At 30.8% G+C, this 24,567-nt stretch overlaps 1 protein-coding gene and 1 long non-coding RNA gene across 3 annotated transcripts; one reads left to right on the top strand and one right to left on the bottom strand.

Annotated features, from left to right (window-relative positions):
• Positions 1-885: 885 nt before the first annotated feature.
• On the bottom strand, positions 886-2,413 carry LOC133318890 (uncharacterized). The gene is made up of 2 exons (XR_009752621.1): positions 1,708-2,413; positions 886-1,598 (listed from the first exon to the last, which is right to left on the bottom strand). It is a non-coding gene; the product is annotated as an uncharacterized LOC133318890 (long non-coding RNA).
• A 113-nt stretch (positions 2,414-2,526) lies between these two features.
• Positions 2,527-22,894, top strand: LOC116771237 (monocarboxylate transporter 14-like). 2 transcript variants are annotated; one of them, XM_032663047.2, is made up of 6 exons: positions 2,527-2,669; positions 17,864-19,499; positions 19,591-20,025; positions 20,235-20,456; positions 20,833-21,142; positions 22,084-22,894. In XM_032663047.2, the coding sequence occupies exons 2-6, from the start codon at positions 18,270-18,272 to the stop codon at positions 22,272-22,274; spliced, it is 2,388 nt and encodes a 795-aa protein (XP_032518938.1). In that variant the 5' UTR covers positions 2,527-2,669; positions 17,864-18,269; the 3' UTR covers positions 22,275-22,894. The 2 variants fall into 2 exon arrangements, with proteins under 2 accessions (XP_032518938.1, XP_032518931.1); XM_032663040.2 differs by lacking the exon at positions 2,527-2,669 and adding an exon at positions 16,196-16,383.
• Positions 22,895-24,567: the final 1,673 nt, after the last annotated feature.

Below are 24,567 nucleotides of genomic sequence, written 5' to 3'. Positions count from 1 at the left end.
ACGAGTATTGTTATTTGCGAAGAATACATATTAATTTTATTATAATCAACTAACTGTTTTGCAAGTAATTTCATAAATGGTGTACTTCATTTTTATTAGGAAAGCTTTTAATTATTATTGTATTTTATTAGTAATATAAATTTGATTGTTTTTATTAATATCAAGAAAACTATCGCGTAAGTTTCGTATCTGACTATACTTATCGAAATCACAGGCTGGAATCTGTTCACAATATCCTAATTGGCAAAGCGATTGTTATTTGTATTCCGGATGAATACTTCTAATATTAATGATTTTTGAATCTATATTTAATATTTTTAAAAACATAGCTATATGAGATTTATCTTATTAAAAAAAGTCCAATAAAGCTGCAGATTCGAGTACTTCACGAATTTATTAAAAAAACTAAAAAAGTATTAAAAATATAGTTTCTGGAAAGTTAGCTCGTAGATGATGACAAGGGCTAAAAACATTAAACACATTTAAAAGTACAGAAACTTCATGGTCTATACGAAAATATCAGTAGATACGCAATAAGTAAAGGCTTCTTAACGGAAAAGATGTAACTTTTCATCACGGCGACGCCTGATGATACACATTTTTGGCAGCTATACATACAATTTAAAGAAATTCATATAAAGTAGGTGCTGGATTCACTATATAATAATGATAATGCATCCACAGATTTTAAACTATTTTGTCTCTACTGAATCATTCGGATAGTATTAGATCTTCACAGACGAAGGACAATCTATTTTTAACCTATAATTACAGACTTCAGCAAATTTCGCTATACAGCAACAAGTTATTGAAATTTACATAAATACAAAGTTATATAATGTTATACAATGTATATATATATATATATATATATATATATATACATTTTAACTTCGCGTTTCTAAAAAAGGAATTATTTTTCGGCCGCTTCGTAACGTATATTGGATGCAATTGAAAAATGACAAAATCAAAATATACTAACGTAATATATGTAATTAATAATAATCGATCTCAATTCAGCAATTTTGGAGGGAAAAAATTTACAATATCTAGTTTCTTAGTCATCTCATAAAATGACATTGTAGCCTTATACGTACCTAATTTGTAAAAATTCTTTAGACTGACATCCGCAGAAATTTTCTGTTAATGCAGAGTATTTACACAGAATACGCCATTTTAACATTTTATCTCATGATGAAATTCACTAAAAGTTTTTGTTGCCCACGTATAATCATTGTGAGCACCTGGACACCGAGTTCATTACTGGAGGTCCTCAAAGTATAGACAATTTAAAGGTGGTAGAGCCTAGTTTTGGTCAAGTAACTATAGCTAGAACATGGGCTGACTCGACCGGGGAAATACCACAGAAGATCGGAGTGAAATAGTTTTTAATGGCTGCGTTTCAACTGACGAGTGAGAGCGTCGGTTGCCCTTTTTCCTTTTCCTACCTTTTCCTGCCCTTTTCCTTTTCCCATCCTTTTCTCTCCTTCTTTCCCAATAATGGGTGGCAACGCTTCCGCAAAAGTATGTTTAGGATGTCCATAGGCGACGTATAGTAGCCGTACCTCCATCAGGTAGGCTGTCTGCTCGTTTGCCACCTTTATCATAAAAAAAGTAACAGGATCAAACTGGTTCAATGCTTAGTTCTTTCAATGATTTAAAAACCTCTCATAGTTTAGATCTTTATGTATGGAGAAATTTGTTCACCTTTTAATGAATGGCTACCGTATATCAACCGTTTAATAATAATTTAGCTCTCGAGATCACAGATGGTTGGAATAATTGCTGTGACGCAATACACTCAAGCGACTGCACATTTATTTTATTCTTTGTTAAATACGGATAGTATTTAATAGGTATATTCGCTCAAATAACAAGAACAGTATACAAACGTGTTGTTTTCTTGTGATGAGTAGTTATAACGAGAAATTTTTATCGTTTTATTTTAATAGCGTCTCGTGTTGTGTCACCTAGATTTATAACGAGTGTCATTACTTCTCAACCTTGTGTATGTAGTTTCAATTTTTTTTTCTCTATAGACGTAAAATTATATCCAATACTTATGAAAGTTTTAAATTAGTTTACATACGTTTATATATTACATATTGTTTGTTTTTAAACAAGTAAAATTACACTATAATGGTGAGAGTAATTAAATCAACTGTCGTAATATATATTTGTTAACGATAATTGGATTTTAATAAGTATTTGATCATTTGTGTAATTTAACTCCGTCATTGAGATAATAGTGGACCAAATAGGTTTCAGTTACAAAAATTGCATTCACCTATTGTCAACGTTCCAAATTTTGCTCCCGAAATTTCCATTTATCAGGTTTAAACAAAACAAAGCGGAATTAAAATAAAATTAATATTAATTATACCTATGTTAAAAATACGAACGATCCCCAAATGTAAAGTTCCACTCAAGGCTTTAATTAAATGAATTTGTTTGGTGTAAATAACATTATCTTATATGATAAAGATTAAAGACACTCGTAAAGGCGTTCGCTTCTGAGACGGACACATCGTCGGTTGAAGGAAAGTGTGCGAAAATGCGGTTTTATACTGAGAGGCGCGACGTACTTCGTCTCGCCTCGTAAAACAGACTCATACAGTGTCCAGCGGATATAACACGTGCCCGTCAGACACCAGCTGATATTTATTTAGGTATGTACAATACTTTTACGATGATCCGATAAAAATATGTATATTATAAATATCCGATAAGTATATTTGTTTTCGTTTAATAATTGATTAAATGTGATTTAAAAAATATATAGAAATTATAAAATCGGTCTAATAGTTTTTATCGTTTTCAATTGTTTCTTTTTTATTTAAATTTTTTTGTTTACGAAGCTTCTGTGATCTTTCATATGCACATCTTTTTGAGGTCGTGCTACCAACAAAGATAATGTTATGTTCGTATACATAATATATACACGTTCATAAATATATGTTTATTGAAAACTTAAATGACTACACAATAATAAAAAATCCTGTCAAATGATTTCCGACTCTATATTGTATCTATGAAAGCTGGTTGTTGTTCGACTGTGCTCTTTATCTCTACTGTTTGTAATGCAAATGCATAAGTAATCTATTATATGTATTTATATCTAGTAGTATCACACTTATTTGTTTGTAACTTAATCTGTATGTTAATATATAATAACAGTCAATGGGTACCGGTCATTATTAACGAACGCTTTTGGAACTTAAATACACGATCGTAAATAAGTCTCTTGGCGATTGCGCTCCTATGACTTTGAGTAAGATGAGAAACAGCATAAAATAATGAATAACACAATTTTACAATAAAAAGAACCCAGACGTAATGTATGTTTATTGTAATTTTAGCTGTTGTCTGATGGGCGTCAAATTACAGGCAGTTTCATTAGAACGCGACATTGCTTTTATTTCTGAGTAGGAGTCAAATGTCTGAATACTAAAAGAGTAACAGAAAAAGATCGTGTTTACTTTCAATAGAAATGTGATTTTTATACTTTATATACGTCATAAGACTATTATTCCAATGACGTCTTGTTTTGGTGTCGTATTTGATACAATCTTGCCTGAACAGTGAGCAGTCATCTGAATAACAATTTGTATAGAATATTTTAATAAACAATGCTGATAATTTTTGAAACTTCAAAACCTTCACATCCAATTTTTCAATTAATGTGATTTCCTCGACAATTATTAATTATCAAAAATTAATCTTGATTCGTTATTAAAATTTCTAATTAATGGCCATGTATTAATGTATTAAAATCTCACCTCTACTACTACAATTGTTTGTAAACTAATAATAATATATATTTTTTTGCGTTTTTATCGTGTCTATTTTGTATAGATGAGAATTATAAGTACATTTTCCGCTAATAAAATTATGAAAATAAATTTAAAACCTTTCATGAATCAATAAAAGAATAAAACCGATAGAACCACACATTTTAATTTAATATTCTGAATATTATTATTCGTATTTAAATAGTAATGGCCTCTAAAGAATTATTCCATTTGTATTATCCTCTCAATACTTTCAAGGAAAAGTTTTTATGTCAGACTAAGAAATTGTGACAGATCTATGCATCTATTAATTCAAAGACAATTTCTTATGCATATATTGGTATTGGACTTACGTCGTCATATAAATTACATATATATATTGTTAAGTATTAAGCCTGATAAGAATAAACGTTCTTAATGTTATACGTTGTACATACATCATCAATTTCGTTTATATATACATTTCATATATAAGTTATTGAACTTTCTCTTACTTACTACAAAAGAATGCATAGCACACACACGTTTGCTCGTTCATACTAAGCGTTTCCCGTGTCTCATTTACTCATTTACGTAATACTATTATGTAAGAAAATTGTTAATTCTTTCGTATGTCCCGATGCAAACTGGGGGTAAGCATAGTGTTTATTTTATTACACTTTTAATGCTTACGAATTTAGTAGATTTTAGCTTTAAATAAATTCTAAAACAGATATTAATTTATAGAGTAAATAAACTATGTTAATGTTTTGTTTGGCCGCCTTAAAATTGACCTAAATGAGTTTTAAATAAGAATATCACTTATCATTAATAGCAACGAAACGAAGCATTAATGATACTTCAAATGTCTCATTTATTATAGCCGTGTTTTAAAATCTAAGTTCGTAAGCTGAAAATTTTAGATACATGTAATTATAATAATTCTATTAGACTTGTTTTTAATTTGTTATATATCTTTTTGTTATAAATCGTGTTTTTTCATATTTGTAAATCAATTCAATTATTAATTTACGGACCTCATACGTGCTGAGACGCAAACAATATATTTAGACAAGGTCACGTATTATAGAGTATACAAAATCACAAAGGTAGACGTATTATGAATAAGACCTTTGAAATCTCTTAAACTTGTTACTTATATATCTTTTAAAACGTTATTATCTTTTACCTTTTTTTTACTTTTATTTGTTACATTTTATATGGATATTTAATCCGGTGGATTTGAAAGGAAATCATAAGTTAGGTATGAATATGTTAACATTGATCCTAGCGTGTTTTCATAAATTGCAGTACCTACTAACATTTATATAAACTAAAACTATGTCTCAAATTTACTATTATTAATGCTTAATTTCGTATTGCATCGGTTAAATGACGAGAACATTTAAACTTTATAATCGATGTTCAAAACATTTCACCTCAGACATCAAATAACATTAGGTATATACGCAACTTTGTTGTTAAATTTTAACTCATAACATCCTTTTCTCTCCTCGTTATGAAAACATATTTCGTTTCGTTCAGCTGATTAAAGTACAGTTAGACCGATGAGATGGACCAAATTGAACAAAAATATATATTTTTTTGTGTACTATGAATATCCATATTGTTATTCCAATTTAATTCAATATAAACTGACTGTTAAAGTCCTATTGTTAATATACTAAAATACAAAAGTATTAAATAATGAAAAAATATAATTCATAATGAGATCTAAGATTTTCGCGAGTAATCATTTAAATGAAACTAGTATTATTTGGATTTACTACGCGGATTTTATTATTTAAAAACTACATAATCCCGACGTTTCGGTTACTTTGCAGCAACCGTGATCACGGGCAGACGAGGTGTGAATGTCTGTCAGTTGGTCCTTGTTATTTATCATCTACCGCCATCGATTTCTTAATTTTCTGGCGTACCGCTCTGGATGCCGGCAGAATGCGCTCAATAAAATATAATTCATTATTTCCAGTTGTCATGATTAAAGAGTATAATGAGATCTAAGATTTTCGCAAGTTTTATTCATTTAAATGAAACTAGTATTATTCGGATATACTACGCGGATTTTTATTATTTAAAAACTACATAATCCCGACGTTTCGGTTACTTTGCAGCAACCGTGAACACGGGCAGACGAGGTGTCACATCCGCGTAGTATATCCGAATAATACTAGTTTCATTTAAATGATTAAAGAGTAATTTGGAAAAATTAATTTATTTTGAAAGCAATTAAAGTTTATAAACAGCTTTATTTAAAGCGAAGGTTCGTTATAAAATGAACCTCGTATTGCCTAGGAAATAGCTACAGGAAGGTCTTAAAGGTTTGAAATTATAAAAGGTGCGACACTTGTTTCATAAATTCTACTATAAGTACGTAAGAATATAAAAATACATGATCTTGATGACCCTAGATTATTCTTTTACCTTGCGGGTAGATCGAAGTTTGCGTTCAAAGTCTATTTACGGCATCCTAATATGTATCGTATCTGTTGTATGTCGAGCTCAATATCGAATAGCAAACTAATCTACACTAAGTTATTAAAAAATGACACATACAAACTAAGGTCATGAGTTGTAATAAATTATAATTTAAAACCTTATCTTATAAGTACATATGTATAAAATTGCTGACGAAGTGAAACTAACCGCTGGAAAGTGTTAAACGATATTAATTGGTATAAAATCAAAAATATGTAAAAATAAACTTTTTTATGTTTGAATACGTTAAAAATTAGATATAAAACCTGCGAACCAACTGATTACAATCAACGTTTGTTCAAACATAAATGAACAAGAGCTTCACTAAATATTTAATTTTTATAAGAATACACGAAAAGTCAGATTATTATATATCTACAAATGATCTACTGGACGAAAAGGAAATATATTGAAATTGTACAAAAGGATATGAAATATTTATATTAATATTTTATAAAAGTACGTAGAGGACATAAAGTGTACTTTTAGCATAGACCACATATATTTTACTTTACCCCTACTTATTAACAAAAGTAGGGCTTGATAGTAGTATATATATACACTACAAAAAATCTAGTAGGTATAGTACTAGTGAGAGAAGTCTCATATAATATATTGACTATTGTCGTATATAAGTTGTATTGTGTTTGTAATTAATTAATACACCAAATTAATTAATTGGATAAACAATTTAATTTTGAAGAAGGGTAATCATACGTTTTGAAGCATAGACAATTTTAGTCTTAAGTTCCAACGAAATAGGTTCAGTGCTGCCATCTAGTTAAACTTAACCACACATAACAAATGTGTAAACTTATTTAATGACATATTCTTTATAGAAATTTATGTTATAGTATAATTTTCATACATAATTTAAATGATTACTGTACACATACGAATTATCAAACATAGGTAATAGTAATAATAATTTCAGATGTATTTATCTCCCTCATAAATAATACATTCTGACCAATCCATTCAAACCGTTTTAATAATTCATTTGTAGTGATCAAGATAATGATTATTGAACGTTTATTTGATGCTATTTAAGGTAAACATATATTTGTTATATTTGGGTCATTGCCGGATATTTTAATATTATATAGATATTGTTATATGCAATTGAATTTGTTTTAAAGAATTACGTAAATGGTGAGTTGATTTCTTGGTTTATTTGAAGACTCAATTAAATATGGAGCAATGATGAGAATTATATTTTAATCTTGGCCTTCGCATCCGCTGATAAATGAGTATGTAGTCGTATCAAACGAATTGAGAGACCACACAATACTATCTCCGCCGTCAACCCGCTTTTAGTTTGTGAATATTAAGAATATGGTTCTTTATCTCTTTGGTTCGTGTTCAGATATTATGAGATAAGTTATCTCAGATAATGCACAAATCAATTAAATATTTACATAATATGCAATACAATAGACACTACCTTATTTTTGTTCTTACATCTTCATTACATATAATATAAATAAAAAATTTAATAAAACCCGCGACCCAAAATAAGTATCCAATTATTATGACAGAAGGTTAGTGTTTCAAATGTCAGATCCCACATATGCTTGCAAGCAAACTGTGCGCGTAACACCCCTATCACACAGTTAAGAACACTCTCGACGGACATACCTTTCAAACAAAAAAAAACCTCATTAAAATTGGATCATCGGTTTGGGAGCTACGTTGCCTCAGACAAACACATACACACACAGACACGTCAAACTTATAAAACGCTTTCTTTTTTGCGTCGGGGGTTAATAACACCCCGTCGTTTTTGCGTCGGGGTTTGAAAATATGTTGTGTACAATATAAATAGTGCATTAACTTGTAAAATATGATTAAGAATTAACAAAATGTGCGTCATTTCTGGGAATAAAGATAATATTAAACATATAAAACCTTTTTTGAAAATGTTAAAAATTAAGCATACTTTACATAAGCAAAAAGTAATAAAAATGCTATCAGAAAACGATGAAGATAAAATGAAAGGTTGTAAATAATGTTTTGTAATTACTTAATTAAAATATTCAGGGTTGTTTAAGACCATAAAATAAATTAAACAAATAAACTATGGGTACTAACAAAGACATGAATTTATTAATTAAATATATTGATATTTTTCTGTAGTTATCAGAAATAATCAAGCCTTAAAATGGTAAAAGAGGAGTTTGGTTTTTAAGCAAAATGTATAATGCGTGTTGCCAGAAGAAAAATAAAAAAAAACATTAAATGTTTTAGAAGAATGGAAATACCTTGAAAGTATGTATATTATGTAACTTTAAATATAAATAAAAATAAATTTATCTTATATTTATTAATCATCTTATAACATCTTCTTTCAATCGATCTAACGCAAATTTATATGTAGTTGCATATTGTGTCATTACACATGTATTTGTATATGTTTGTATAGTAGTTGCCTATTGTGTTCCATTGAAGATCTAGAAGTTTCTACACGTTTCAAATAGATTGAACCCGCTATTTAATTGAACTGGGCTGTCAACGTGTTTTCGTAGTTGTACACGTTTGTCTATCAATAAACATTGTAATTAATGATGGTACTTTATATAATGATTGTATTGACTTGATGTTTTAAATTACGTAGCTTATATAACACATTTCTTAATAGTATCTAGAGGTAGAAGTAAACTCATTTGTAACGAGAAATAGTAAAAATTGAGATTGGATTTAGTGGTTCTTCATATAATTGTCAGTAAACTGATATGGTACTTATGTATGTACATACTATATGTAATGAATTCTCATTCTTTTAAAGGTGGTAATTATAGTAAAAGAAAAATTAATTCAACCAGCTTGCACGCACGCATCGTTTTCTTAATGGCGCCCATGAGTTTGATAGTCAATAAAATATAGTTTTGTTAGTCTTCGTCTGAGTGGTCTCATGTAACAGTTCGTGTCTACTCTCTATAATATATAGATATTGTATTTCATGATAATATATAAGAAGTATTCATAAAACTATAGTAATTTTTAAACAAAATAATGATAGAAAATTTTAGAACTGTTGAATAACGCGATACACGTCTTCATAAATATAACTAGAGAGTATTTTTTATTGTTATTGTGAAAAATTTTTGTAGATAATTAATTTATTTTATTTTTAGTGACAAGGTTTATTTGAAACTAAATAACATTGCAAGGGTCAGACGCATATCTTGGAAGAGTGTGTGCCAAGTGACGTCACTAGTGTCGTTTATATACACTATAAATATTATCGAGACCAGTTCCACAAAGTGCTAGGAATTGAGATGAAACATCTGTGATTGCACATAAAGAGGAAAAAATTCACTAAAAGAATATTTTTTTATTAAGTGGTCCTAAGGAGAAGAGACCTTTGCTCAGCAGTGGGCTCCAATAGGCTGATGATGATGATGATGAAGTGGTCCTCCTTATCGATATTTAGGATACATAGAGAAAATTCTAAGACTAAAAAAAAAAACGTAATTCACAAGCATTCCGTTGCTTTTTATAAGAAAAAATAAATGGGCACATTTTGCAGTCTTGCTGTTTGAGCAAAAAAACTTAATATGTATATGTATATCACATAGTATTATTGTAATACATCATTTTATTATTGATATTTAATGTGACGTAAACTTAATTAAAATAAGAAAGAAATATAAGATAAAGAAAATAATGCGTTTAATAATTAAGTTAATTAAGTTATTTGAGGTTGCAATTTGCAAAGAAACAATACAAAAATGTTATAACCATTGAACTTAAGAACTATGACATACTACAAACATTATGAGCAATGTCTTCTTTAGGTACAAATGATTATTGTACGAAAGGCGAGCTTAACGCTAAGATACATTCTCTACAAGCTAACATTAGGTATGGAGAAGAAAAAAAGGTATAGCGCTGAGCAAAAACATTAACAAACACAAATTCTGGCGTAAAAATGCAACCTATGTATAATGTATGTAAAAGTAAATAATTGTAGAACTAAACTAAATGAATAAATAATAAAGAGAGGATGATAAATATTAATACTCATGTTTCTTTAAAAAGTCTTCTTTAAGTCGTATTTATAAGCATATCTTGAAGCCCTTGTGCGGAGTCTGAAATGTAAATAGATTCGGAGAAGTATAGCTACGATATAACACTATAACTTAATTTCATTAATTAATAAATCGCATGCTTATATGGTTTTAAAATGATTTCATTTGGAAGCTTTTAATTATTTAGCGAATGACGTAAATACTCGACCTTTATTCGGGGAAACATTTTGTAGCGTTATGTATAATTATATTATTTGCAAGTCGATATTAAGGACTTCCTTTTTTAAATAAACATATAAGTTATGAGTACACCGCTTTATCGTTATAAGGGGTGTACTTTTAAAGTTATGATTTTGTAAATCGATTTAAATACCGGTTCGATCTAGTATTAATGGTTGGTGTGTTTAAAACTACAGATCACTCTCATATTATTTATTTAGATTCTGTCTTTAAGTGAGTCATGTGATTTTTATATACAATGCTGTGTTGATTTATGCAGAATCTGGAGACGTAAATGCCGTATGACGTCACCAACTATATCTGGAGTGCCTCGAGTCCCATCTAGATTCGTAATATCTGTGTATTAGGCATTGGCATTAATAAATTTATAATAGTTTACTCGAGTGCTTGAAAAACGTTGATATCGTAATAAATTTATAGTATTAAAACGCAAAATAAACAAATGGTATGAAATATATTTAAAATGCGAGGCCGTAAATTAAAATGAACAAAAAAAATATACCACTTTATATTAAGGTTATAATTTTAATAGAAATGAATGAAAAGCAGTTCAGTATCAAGAGCATTATGTGAAATTGGTTTGATAAAGTCGGTCGTATGTTTACGCATTTATAATATATATTTAAATTCGATTAGGAAGAATATTATTTTAAATAGTTACCTTAGTAATAAAGAGTTCCGTTGCTATTAAAATTATTTTGTTAAAACCTTTTTTTAGGTTTTAAATTACTGTGGGACACGCAGGTACATAAGTGTATTTTTTTGATAGGTGGTAGAGCCCAGCTGTGGTCAAGTGACTACAACTCGAACATGGGCTGGCTTGACCGGGGAAGTACCACCCTTTCACAGAAGATCGGCGTGAAGTAGTCATTATGACTGTCTTTCGTCCGATGAGTGAGAGAGCCGGTTGACCTTTCCCTGTGCCAGCCCTTTCCTGCCCTACCTTCTTCCCACCCTCCCTTTCCCTCAACAAACAAGGTTGGCAACGCATCCGCAACATTTATATCGCGGATGTCCATGGGCGACGGTCACTACTGCATATCAAGTAGGCCGTCTGCTCGTTTGCCATCTTTCACATAAAAAAATATTTGTTCATGAATTATATGTAATGTTTTTATATTTCTAACTGCTGTCATCATAAATTGCAATAATTATTTCATTTAAAAATGATATATATGTATATTTATGTATCAGTTTTGTGTTATGTATTTTATTTTACTAAAAGATCATCTTGGATATTGGGAAAATGATTTAAATAAAAAGTTTAACAAAATATCTATAGTTCTTCTAAGATAGGAGTTTGCTTCGGCTCCTAGCATAATGGCTGCTCTCTAATAAGTTTTTTTAAGTAAGTTTAAAAAATAAATTTTGAAACCAAAAATATTATTAATTCAATCAAAGAGTATACAATAAGATTGTCATTAATAAAATATGTCCTTATATAATTTCGTATGTTTTATATAGACGTACCGATTATGGGACAAACATACAAATTCTCATGTCAACCTTTTATTTTTATCAGTCTGATGACTTTTAAATAGTTGATATTTGAGCCATAGCAAAGTTATTTAAATAAAAAAACTACGATATATTTAAAAATACAAATAAAAACTAGTTTTATAAGATTATTTTATGCAAAATAAGAATTTTCAAAATAGTTTTGCCGTGTAAAGTTCTTAATTAATTATTGAGAAATTCAGTACTAGTTAAAGAGATAATTTTTCATGAACTGTGTACAGGCCTCGTAATCATTTCGCTTAATGAAAAAGTCTCTCATCAAGTACAGACCTTAGTAAGAGAGTTTATAAATAAAATAATGTTGGATTGGAGAATGAAAAACGTATTAAATACTTTAACAAAAGTATTTAGTGCTTTGCTTATAGTAGTTGTTTCTTAATAATTCTACATTAAATTTATTTAGTATTAAAAAAAGACATGCATTTGAAAAATTATAATTCAGTAGTAAAAAAAATACATTTTGTTCTAGTATTTCTGGCTGAGAACTAAATACTTCGTAATCGAAAGAAAAAGAAGAATTACACAGAAAATAGTAACATCTTTTTAAGTTGTTTTAAAAAAAATATTATGTTTTAGATGAACTTTTTGAACAGCCTTCAAAATATTCTTATTATTAAAAAGTATTAGACAGGTGGTCGTTAAGTTTTTTAAAAATCTCGAATATTCTGCATAATTTTCTTGATTTTTTAAAAATGTAAATACCTTATTCGGAGTTATAGAAAGCATTGCAATAAAGATATTAATGAATTCAGTAAAAGCCTAACAGTGCAAATAGGGCTAAGCGGTTCATTAATATATATATATATGTTATACAAACATAATTGAGGTCGAGTGGTGAGACCGTGGTTTATATATATTATCATTAGCAGTTCTGTTGTTTTTAGTAATATTACATTATATTTTCAATAAAGCTGAATCTAGCTAGCGTTAGGACTTATACTCTTTGTATGTAATTTTATGAAGAATCAACATTTTAATTTCCATTGCATTATTTGACATACTTATTGTTGGTAAGTAGATTAAATAAAAAAAACTATAGTTATTACCACAGACTAAACAAAACTAAACAACAATGTTTTGTACATATATAATTTTAACTATCTTTAAGAATGTTCCAAAGATTTACGTACCTACCTGCTTCACCTTTTTGGGTTATTTTTTTTTTTTTACCATGACTACAAGATCCGCTTAAACATCTGATTCCGAATGTTTAAATAATATAATTGAGTTCTACTTCGTATTTAATTCCTTGGTGTTTTATAATACGCTAAGTAGAAATTCTCTTTGATTTAATATTACATATTACTGAGATCTAAGATTTTCGCGAGTATTCATTTAAATGAAACCGAAACGTCGGGATTATGTAGTTTTTAAATAATAAAATCCGCGTAGTAAATCCGAATAATACTAGTTTCATTTACATATTACTTTTATTTTATAATTCACAAGTTTTGGTATTTTAAAATAAGGTACAAAATTTGTCACATGATCGCCTCTGAGATATTTTTGAGTGCAACACATTAAAATAACCTAGCATTATCTTTTGACCGAAACACAGTAAGTTTTTAGTCATTGTTTCATATACCAACGCTTACACCATAGTATTTAGCTGTGAATAAAAAAACTGACAACTGGAAAGTAAACAGCTCGACTATGTACACTTGTGGTAAGAAGAATAATGTACTTATAGTTTAAAATTATTCATATCTGGACACGTGATGTGAATATAAAACAAACTATTGATCTTTTAGATAAATTTTACACTTCACTTTCAGTACACATTATTGAGTTTTTATACAACAAAACAACCATTTTATTTAAATTCAGCAATAACGTGAACAAGGTACTCTTTATTTAATTATACAAATGTTTATTTGTTTATGTCCAGGTGAATAAGAACTAGTCTAGACTAGAATTAACCGGATCTAACTATGACTTACAGTTACATCATGTGAAATTGCCGAGAAATGCTTATTACCGAATGTATGTCAATCGTTTGATTACTATGTTCTTAAAGATGGCCGACGCATGGTACCTACTGAAACAATATAAAAATGGACATACGATGAAAAGTTACGTAAATTCTTTTGATGGAAAGTTAGGTCGGGTTATCGGTAAATTCGAATCGGGTTATAAAAGTAAATTCGAATGCCGTGTTAAAAAGTAATATTAAAAAAAATACATTTTGGTGTTTGAGGACTATATTTCAATACAAGAGGAAAGCTATATATAAAAAAATGCAGCAAGTTTGTAACCCAATACATTGTTTGTTTCTTGTGTACTGCTTTTTTTTATTAAAAAATTTTTTTTGCATACCTGGAAAGTCTATTTTAAATTCCTTGTTTACAATGGCATGTTATTCAGAAATTATTTTAAGGGTCGTTCTTTAATGGACACTAGCGCTACCTGCCCACACTTTAGCTAAATTTACTTTGAATATAAAACACTATAATGATAAAATTATTCGAATTAATTATTCTGAAACGCAGTCCTATTTTGATTGTTATTGAAATATTTTTATACACTGACTTGTTTTAATTTCTGTAAGGGTAATAAATTTATAAGCAATGTTTAGTTCTGCATTAACAAAGTTGTTCGTTTTATTGTGTGTTAGTTTTTTAATTAAAATTCAGATGAAACTGTCTTTATTTTAGATTTTTACTCGCGTGTGTCTTTGATCATGCGTTTGGTTTTTGTTTTAGCTTCAATAAATTTATTTGATATCCAATATTGTGTTACATCGCTCGATGGTTGTAGTTGTACGGAATCCAAATACGCAATTTAGCCTAAATTTGATTTCCACAAGTTTGTATCACACTAGATACGAGCCGTTTTTAGTTTTTATTAATAAATCTTTAGATATTCTTTATTTATGTTGGTTACTGAGTGAACAACAGTGATCGCTCGGGTTTTTTGAATTTTACGTTAGTATTAAAGAGTAATGATGCTTATATATTGTATAAATAATATAATATAGTTTTCTAGTTTTTAGTTGTTCATGAGATTGTACGAATAAATGATTTCTCGCTTGTCCGTTTCATGTAGACTGTGTTTTATTAGCACTGTAGTTAGTTTATTTAATAATTTTTATACAATTTATTTATTAGTAAATTAATTAGTTTTAATTTAATTTTGAAAGGTATTAGTAAAAAAAAAATAATTCGTTAAAATTTTTATAATATGAAATTATTAGAGACAGTACAAATAGGTCATAATATGAAAACAAAAAAACAGAATGCATATATGTATGCAATATGTATGTATAATTTTAATGTCTTCATCAGGATGCCAGTGGCCATAAACATCTTCACTTAGTATCAGTAATTTGATGCAACAACATTAATTGAGGGGACAATACCCGCATTGTTCATTGTCTCATATTGTTTTGGAATGTTACACAGACTGAGGCACTTCGATAACAGATAACAAATATGTATATTTAGTTTTATTTTTAAAGGAGGTTTTATTTATTTGAGAGACTTAAAAGGTTATTAGTGAGTGTCAAATAAATCGATACCTATAGTTTGCTTTGTACATGCGGTTATTAAATGTTGTAATAAACAGTTTAACAGTTATTTCTGAGACTGAATTTCTTTGGTATTTATGAGTTGGAGCCACGCCAGCAGTCTAGACAGTTGTCTTACGTAAACTAAGAGCGCGAAAATTGTTAATTATATTGCTATGAATTATGATGAATGCATCGCTTTACTCTGGTCTCAGCCAATACTTAACGAGGACATTTGTACTGGGGTGTTTGTTGTAAGCTTTTTGGGTTGTCGCCCGTCAGAACCAAATGTTTAAATATAAATCATAACACGACTGGGGGTATTAGGTTTTAAAAATAATTTACAACCTCCTTCAGTGAGCTGTTTCAAATCACGCTGTGATTTCGAAATCTTTTCTTTTCGTTAGTCCATCGGGGTACAAAATGATAAAAAAAAGTTTACAGTTTCTTTTCTTTCAATAAAAGAGTTAGGTCTGCACTTAACCGCCTAACTCTACCCTTGCCTCGTCTAATTTTTAAAATCAGTAACGAGCTTACTATCTCGATTAAAAGAGAAAAGAAGTGACGCGTGCATTCGCATGTTCGATATAGCCTGACCCGTCTGTATTCTCAATCCGTAGTTAATGTTTATTCGGTTGTGCGGCTTCTCGGTGTTCGGACGTGCCTGCGTTACGCGTTCCTGGTGACGTCATTGTGCATCCGTGTGCACATTCCAGTGTGTGAAACATTCTATTTTCAAACGTGGTCGACTTATATTCTGCCAGTATTTCATTTTGTTGTATAAACAAAAAAGTTTATTCACTCCTGACGGAGTTTTAATGTACGTATTGTTTGTTATTGCATTGCATTATTGTTTACAGTTTTTGTACTTCCTTTATATATTGAACAAGGCGCATTTACATTACATTTTCAATTTATATTACAATAAAAGATAGCGTAGTCTTGAACTGTATTGAACTTTGATAGAGTATAAATAAAACAAACTTGGCGCAAGTTAGTAAGTTGGTTTATCTCAATTTAACAATCATTACACCAAAGTTAGATTTGTAATATACAATAAATATATAATATTACTTAAATAAATACACAACTGTTAAATAAATTCTAATCATTGACATAAATCACTGCATCGTAACAAGTATTTATACTTCACTGCATAAATTCTCTGTAATGGAAAATTACTCAGATTCGTTAAGAATGACTAACCGGTTAATGTTTTTATTGTAAAAAGTTATATAGAATATTTTAGATTTCGTTCAAGCTTAAACTATCTCATGTATAGAAATAGACTGTTGTTAAACAAGATAATATGAAAAAACAAGTTACAATGGATTAGTTGCTATGTCTATTGAATTTGAAATAAGTATTAAGTTGAGAATAAATAACTCCTCTCAGTCTATAGTTTGTACCATTGGATAATTCCTACATTCCGTGACCTGGACTCCAGGTTCATCACTCTACGAAAAATCGGCCGTCCTTGTCCTTTTAATTAGTTAGAGAAAGACAGGTAGCTTCTATATCTTTTACATTTACATTCATAGAATTCCCTTGATATAATACTATTTGAGTTTCAAAATGTTTCCTCGTCTATATTATTATTATAAATCAGTAAATTTTCCTTTGTTTAAATGGAAATAAAATAAAAATGGAATTGTAGTACACTGTAAAACCAATCTAATATAAACATTCCTCTGCCGTTATACAAAATTAATATTACTATTACATGATAGATCAATTGCATACTTATGTTTATATTCTATATTTAAATGGTATCTATTAATTGGATTTGAAATATAGGTCTAGTGTTCTCGTGACTGAATGAGGTAATCGTGTTACGACAGAAATCCCATTTGCTAGCTCTAGTTTGAACCACCGACAGACTTATCCTTATATCGTGGTAGTGGAAACTAAACCCTGATAACATATCAGATTTGGTCCGGATTGTCACATTAATCGATATAGGCGTAGGTGACATGTTTATCTTACTATAATTTGTATTTGTAAAGCGTGATTCAAAACGATTATTACTAGTTTGCACCTGCAATATAAACACTTAGTGTCAAGGATTTTCATTCATAAACTTTCGTTAATGCCAAAAAATTAAATCGTTTGGATGGACTCCATACGGTCTTCGTCGAAATTATTTATTTATCCGTATAAGTTAAGAAAAGAATTGTCTTCGTTATTAAGGAAAATATATAGAAAAAAAACAAATGTATCTATGATATGTAATTTTGAACTAATTAAACATAACAAGAATCTTACGTTGTATTAATATTTGATATTTTATTTTATTGCAGATTTATCATACATATATTCTTTTTGGAAATGTTCGGAAAGGCAAAACTTTAATACATGTCAAGAAGAGGCAAATCCCCTAAGAAATTAAAGCGCAACAATTTGAAAAGTGTATTTTTCAACTGCCTGTTATCGAGGACTAGCCGGTCCTTGATGAACTCCACAAGTAACGATCCCTGCGCTCTCACTCTTTGTATTTCTAAAAGCCCCTGTCGCTATTCAGCTAGAGATCCCAGATTAAGAAATTGGTCCAGAGAATTAATCGTCTCATCGACGTAGATAAATTGTTATTTGAATTTGGAATTAAATCCAAATTGCATTCTCTCTCGTTCGAGTAGCTACGACAAGAGACAAGTAGTTAAACTTGACGTACTTAAATTTTTACTTAACAAGTGCGCTCCTAAACTAATGGACACGCAAAGAACTCATGCAAATGGAATCCATGGCAAAGAAAAGCTAATCAATCATGAACATAAAATACCGTCTGAAGAGGAGAAGACTTCGTCTCCGCTGCTCGTTAAGACGAACGATTTTAAGTACATAGATTCATATAGTGAAGAAAGACATGACTTGAGCGAGGTTAACAAGTCTGGGAATGATCTCAATACCATAAATTCAATGAAGACGGAAGACGATGTGCAGTGTAACAGCTTGACTGTGAGTTATCACAATGACAAGAATGATGATGACGCCAAGTCGAACAACGAAAGGGTCAAGTTTGTGGGCCTGGAAGATGCTGATAGTATTTGCTCCAGCAAACAACCAGAACCGGGACCTCAAATACCTGATGGCGGTTGGGGTTGGGTTGTTGTGGCTGCATCCTTCCTAATCGCCACTGTGGCTGATGGACTGGCGTTCTCATATGGATTGCTTCAAATTAAATTTGTCGATTTCTTTGAGAAAAGTGAAGCGAAGACTTCTTTGATTGGAAGTCTCTTTATATCGGTGCCTTTAATAGCGGGTCCCATAATGAGCGCTTTGGTAGATCGTTATGGATGTAAGAAAATGACAATTGTGGGGGGTATAGCTTCTACTATAGGTTTTGTTGCGGCATCGTACAGTAATACAGTCGAAGCTTTGTACATTACCTATGGTATAGTAGCTGGATTGGGCATGGGGCTTTTATATGTCACGGCAGTAGTTTCTATTGCGTACTGGTTTGAGAAGCGTCGTAATTTGGCTGTTGGACTCGGATCTTGTGGAGTCGGCTTTGGAACATTTATATACTCTCCCCTGACCACATATTTACTGGATGAATACGGCTGGAGAGGCGCCTTGTTATTGCTGGCTGGCACGGTACTTAACGTTTGTGTATGCGGTACAGTTATGAGGGATCCTGAATGGCTTATCTTAGAACAAAAGAAGCAGAGAAAACTAAGTAAATCGAAGAGAGGATCCAGCTCTACGTCGATATCTGCCAAATCCGGCGGTGCTGAATCCGTGTATCCCGGTGCTGAGGAACTGAAAAGCTTAATTAATAGTGGGGAAGCACCAGAGCACATACTCTCTGCCCTGATATCAGCTATTGCCGAGGCTGAAAATGTAGAGGCAGTGACGAAAATGAACGCTGATTTAACGCAACAACAGAAAGTCAGCTCTGTTTTAAATTTACCAACGTTTTTGAAACAAAGTGAAAGGGTATGTGTTTTTCGAAGATAATATTCTACAAAAAAATCTTATTTTCTTATATTAGAACATTATTTTAATTTTAATTTCTTTATGTTTACAGTTGCCTCCTGAAGTTATAGATCAACTTGCGACTAACGAGCGGCTGTACAACATAATACTTCAAAATTATCCGTCGCTATTAGCTTTGAGGACTGGCTCAGATTCCAAACTTACCTCAGAACCGCTTTCAAAGGAGAAGCTTAAAAAGAAACAGAAGAAAGAGTTCGATAAGAAATTAGAAAGGGTAAAGGAGAAACTGTTGCAGCCAATTCCTGAAAACGGTCCAGCGGTGATAACACCTAAGACCTGGCATCAGGATTGGTTTTCCAAGCAATTCCAAACAGATCATCACTATCTAAAAGGAATTCGGGTCCATCGTAACTCCATTATGCATCGCGGAGCAATGATGAACATCGCTAAATACAAGCTGCGGGCTTCGTCTTGCCCCGATATCTATAAGAATTCAATGTGGTCTGTAGAGGATCAAGAGGAAAAGGTACGCTTATTTTAAAACTAATAAGAGTTTTTACCATTTAGTTCAAGCATAAAAAGGGCATAATTTTAATATTGTCTCAAATATTGAAAATAATTATCACATCAATAACTTTTTTATTTTGTGAAAAATTAATTCTCCTCACCAGCTGTTTTTAAATATTTGTGCTGTTTCTGCCTTAATATGTGTATTTGATTATTTCTCTGTTTTAGACCTGGGGCAAGAAGATTCTGCACGCTATTAACAAAACATTCGACTTCAACATGTTCACGGAGTTCCACTTCCTCATGATGAACCTTTCGACCCTGGTGCTGTTTATATGGTTTATTGTGCCATATTTCTACATTTCCACGTTCATGGAAGCCAACGGCTACAGCGAGACCCAAGGATCCTTGATGCTGAGTGTTTTCGGCGTCGCAACCATAATTGGCATCGTGAGTAGAGTCAATCACATTTCTTGTAAGAAATCCATTCAACTGTTAAGTTTAATCTCAAGGAGAGCAACAAAAACTAGTAGTAGTGAACATATTTTAAATAAATTCCTTATTTTTTACTACGTTTTACAACAGCGTGTCTAATATCTGTTCCTTTTTAGCTATGATTATAGTTATGCTAAGTAAAATTATAAAATATAAAGACAATATCGGTTGAACACTGATATGTTCTGTATGTACATTAGTACGGACGGTCATTTGGGTTTATACAATTATTTTCATGTTATAGTCTAATGAGCGTAAAGCGTATAGGTTGATACCAGAGACATAGAGACAGAGATATGAATTTATATTTAAAAAAACTGTATTTTAATAGGTCGGACTTGGATGGTTTGGCGACCTTCCTTGGGTCAACATAACAAAGACATACGCGATGTGTTTAGTAGCTTGCGGTATAACGATCGTGCTCTTCCCTATTCTGATACGAGTTATGGACGCGAGGGAGAGCTACAGCTTCTACATACTGGCGCTGAACTCATTGTTCTTCGGATTAACCTTCTCCAGTTCGTATTCGTATACGCCGAGTATTCTGGTGGAATTGATAGCGCTGGAGCGTTTCACCATGGCGTATGGATTGGTGCTGTTGAGTCAAGGGATTGGACATTTGATTGGACCACCCATGGCTGGTGAGTTGATAAAATATTATTTCAGTACGGACACCTTTTAACTTTTTTGGTACTATCTGTTTTATATTTATGTACATTAGTACGGACCCTCGATTTGGGTTTATTGAGAACTGATCGGTAGTCGTGTCTCAAAAAACATGGCTACGAATACGTAATAACGAAAATTTATATGCATATAGTAAAAAACTGTTATTTCCATATTACAAACAGACACACCAATTGTATTTATTTGTATAGATTATTAACATGGACACTATTAAAGTGAATGCATGGGAACTTGGAACAGTTGGCAAATAAAGTCTCAAGTTTGGTTAATATTAACGTACTGAATATAACTTAAAATTACCTGGTAGTTTAGTTTATATATAATAAACTATTCGTTCGTAGAACAGCTCGTGTTCCTGGTGTTTTTGCCTTCAATTAATTTATAAATTTAGTTCAGTCCATAAAATGTGACCTTCGCTCGTAATTCAGAATGTTATCAATAAACTCGTTACATTATACCCAATGGAAATTTATGCTATAAATTGTGTTCGTTTTATTTTAATAATAAATTTGTATAAAATATATATATAATTAAAATTTTAATAAACATTAAAAATAGAAATAGAGATACATGTACTCAATGTGCCTTATATGTAATTTTGCAGGGATTTTCCTTAATATAACATAATAAAAAAAATGTCTACATTGATTGAAGAACCTATATTGGGCTTAAAACATTCAAATAAACCTTGAAACAAAATAATAGAAATAAATTGTATAGAGTATATAATTAATCGTGACTCGTTCCTCTCTCCTGAGTCATTTTCATAAGTTGTTTTCGAGGGTCATCACAAATCGCCTCTCGTGAAGATTTGCCGACGTTAAATTGACTTTATACACAAAATTAGAATTAGTGACGAAATCAATCAACAATGCCAACATGTTTTTTTTTTCAGGGGCCTTAAAAGATAGGACTGGATACTGGGACGCGGCATTCTACGTCGCAGGAATTTGGGTCGTTGTCTCTGGTTTGTTGGTAGGTGTGATACCATATACGAAAAACTTTAGAATCATTGGAAATGCACCGCTGGCTAAAGACGTAGCTGTGGATCCTGAACCCGGTGTAAAGATTATTATAGCTCATTAGTATTAATTTCTATAAACATTTTTTTGTATTAAGATTTTATATTTTTTAGTTTTATTAAAGCGATGACACCTCCCCTCCACATGTAACAGTAAAACATTCAATACCTTGTCACGTTTCTGTTAGCTGTAAAAATTCTAACCCAACATTTCTTTTCAACGATTATTTAATCGTGTTTATTTATAATGTCTTGTGTACTTATTTATATTTTAATACATTCTTTAAGGTTTTTCATGTTATCGATTTTGGTTTGAGCTCCGTATTAAACTTTTGTACTAACACGTTTAGTGACATAGATGTAATAACAATTAAGGACGTTGGGTTAGTGTCGTATTTAGACTTTACTTTGATAAAGGTGTACATATTTTCAAAGTAAATTTGGCCCACCTTTAAATATTGTTTATGTTAAAGTATGACACGTCTATCCCATATTCGATTGCTTTACTTTTTTTCATACGCGTGTGTATCTTTTTGTTAATTGAAATATAGCCATAAATAAGTTATTTTGTAGCAGAATCATGTATCCTTTTATCATGAGTATCAAAGTATTTCAGATTGTAAGAGTTTTTGAATCTACTTATAATGTATTGTATTTCATATTTAATAAAGTTTGGCATTTTTAATACAGTTTATTTATTTCTAAATAATCCGACTGCTAGCTCATACTTGGAAACATCAAAAAATTACAAAATTAAAATGTACTTATATATAACGTCTTAAGTACAGATATAAAAAATGTGGTAACAATTTTATACAAAATTGAAAATTAAAGAAGAATAAAAAACAATAAAATCAAAAATTATAGTGTTATAGTATGTGTAGTGTGGTTCAAACTGTTTTGGGGGCTTTTAGACTTGTTTTGCAAACAAAACACGATTCCATTAGGGAAATTTACATTTATTTTGCCCATTTAGATTCTGCTTTCACATACTTCACTCTATTTCGATCTTAAATATATTTATTTTATTAACTTAAATATTTTATTTATATTCGTTTTTTGTTTTTACAAACACAACCTTAGTTTAGTTTCCTTTTAAAATATCGGATTTCATAAACAAGATATTTTTCATTTAGTTCAAGTACCTACCTAGGTTACAATGAAATTATTTAGAAAGTGAAAAATGGCTTTATGTAGAAAGTTACCAATACTTATTGTTTTCGAGTAATCTCCGTTCCTCTCTGCTCATCATCGCTGTGATAAGCAGTAGGCCCATTCTTCCTTAGGGATGTCTTCTATGGCATTTTCGTACTGTTTCACCGCATCTTCAGGGCTTGTAAAGTGAATACCTCGACTTTAGTCTTTAATTCTTGGTAATAAATAAACTTATATAATAGACTGTATGGTGGATGACTCAATATCTCGACACCTGAAATAGTTAAATATTCAACAGTCCGTTTTGCAGCGTGCCTTGAAGCATGGTTGCGATGAAGGAGGACACTGCTGTCGAACTTTTTCCAAGACAACAAATAAACTGTCCTTCCATCTTCTAGCACAATTGTAACTAAATGAACTTTTTTACCCAAGAATGAGGCAATCATTTTTTTTCGCTGACTTCTTCTCTCTGTCTTTATTTTATTTGGCTGATCCTTGAAAGGAAACACCCACTGAGCTGATAGTCTTTTGGTTTCGGATTCATAGCAATATATTCAGCTTCAATCACCTGTGACGATATCAAATACAGCATTTAAGTCACCGCCGTTGAACTTATCTAACATTTAGCGACACCAGTCCATGCGAACGTGTTTTTGGTCGTCGGTTAAAGTATAGGGAATCAACGTAGTACCAAGCTTCCGGACGCCTAAATGTTTGTGTAATATTTTTTGAATTTGACTCATACTAATGCCTAGGCTAGCCCGTATATGCTGATAGGTCACTCTCTTATCTTCAGTTATTTTCAGTAGTTGCTGTTAAAAGACGTCCGTCACGCGGAACATCATTCAGATTTCTACGTCCATGCTTAAACTCGTTAAACTAATTGTATGTAAATAGTGGCACGAGATGGTTCTTTATTAGGAAATGCAAAACGCAGCCTATCATGGCTTTGTTGTTGAGTAAGCCCATAACAAAAGTCACAATAAATTATTGACCGCAAATTTTCTCGCGTTATCACAAAAACAAATGACAAATTAATGCAATATACTATACCACATTAGGTTACCAAATAAATCTAAAATTGAAATTCACTACTAGTTTTCACTAACAAAGTTTCTAACTGGACCCGCTCTCAAAATTTTCAGTGTTACAAACGTACACAGCTTGACACCAGAGTTGAGAAATAAAAAAAGGCTTATTACC

This window comes from Danaus plexippus, chromosome 8 (genome assembly GCF_018135715.1).
Source record: "Danaus plexippus chromosome 8, MEX_DaPlex, whole genome shotgun sequence".
NCBI lineage: Eukaryota > Metazoa > Arthropoda > Insecta > Lepidoptera > Nymphalidae > Danaus > Danaus plexippus.
The sequence above is the reverse complement of the archived record's forward strand: the minus strand, read 5'-3'. Positions and strand labels throughout refer to the sequence as shown.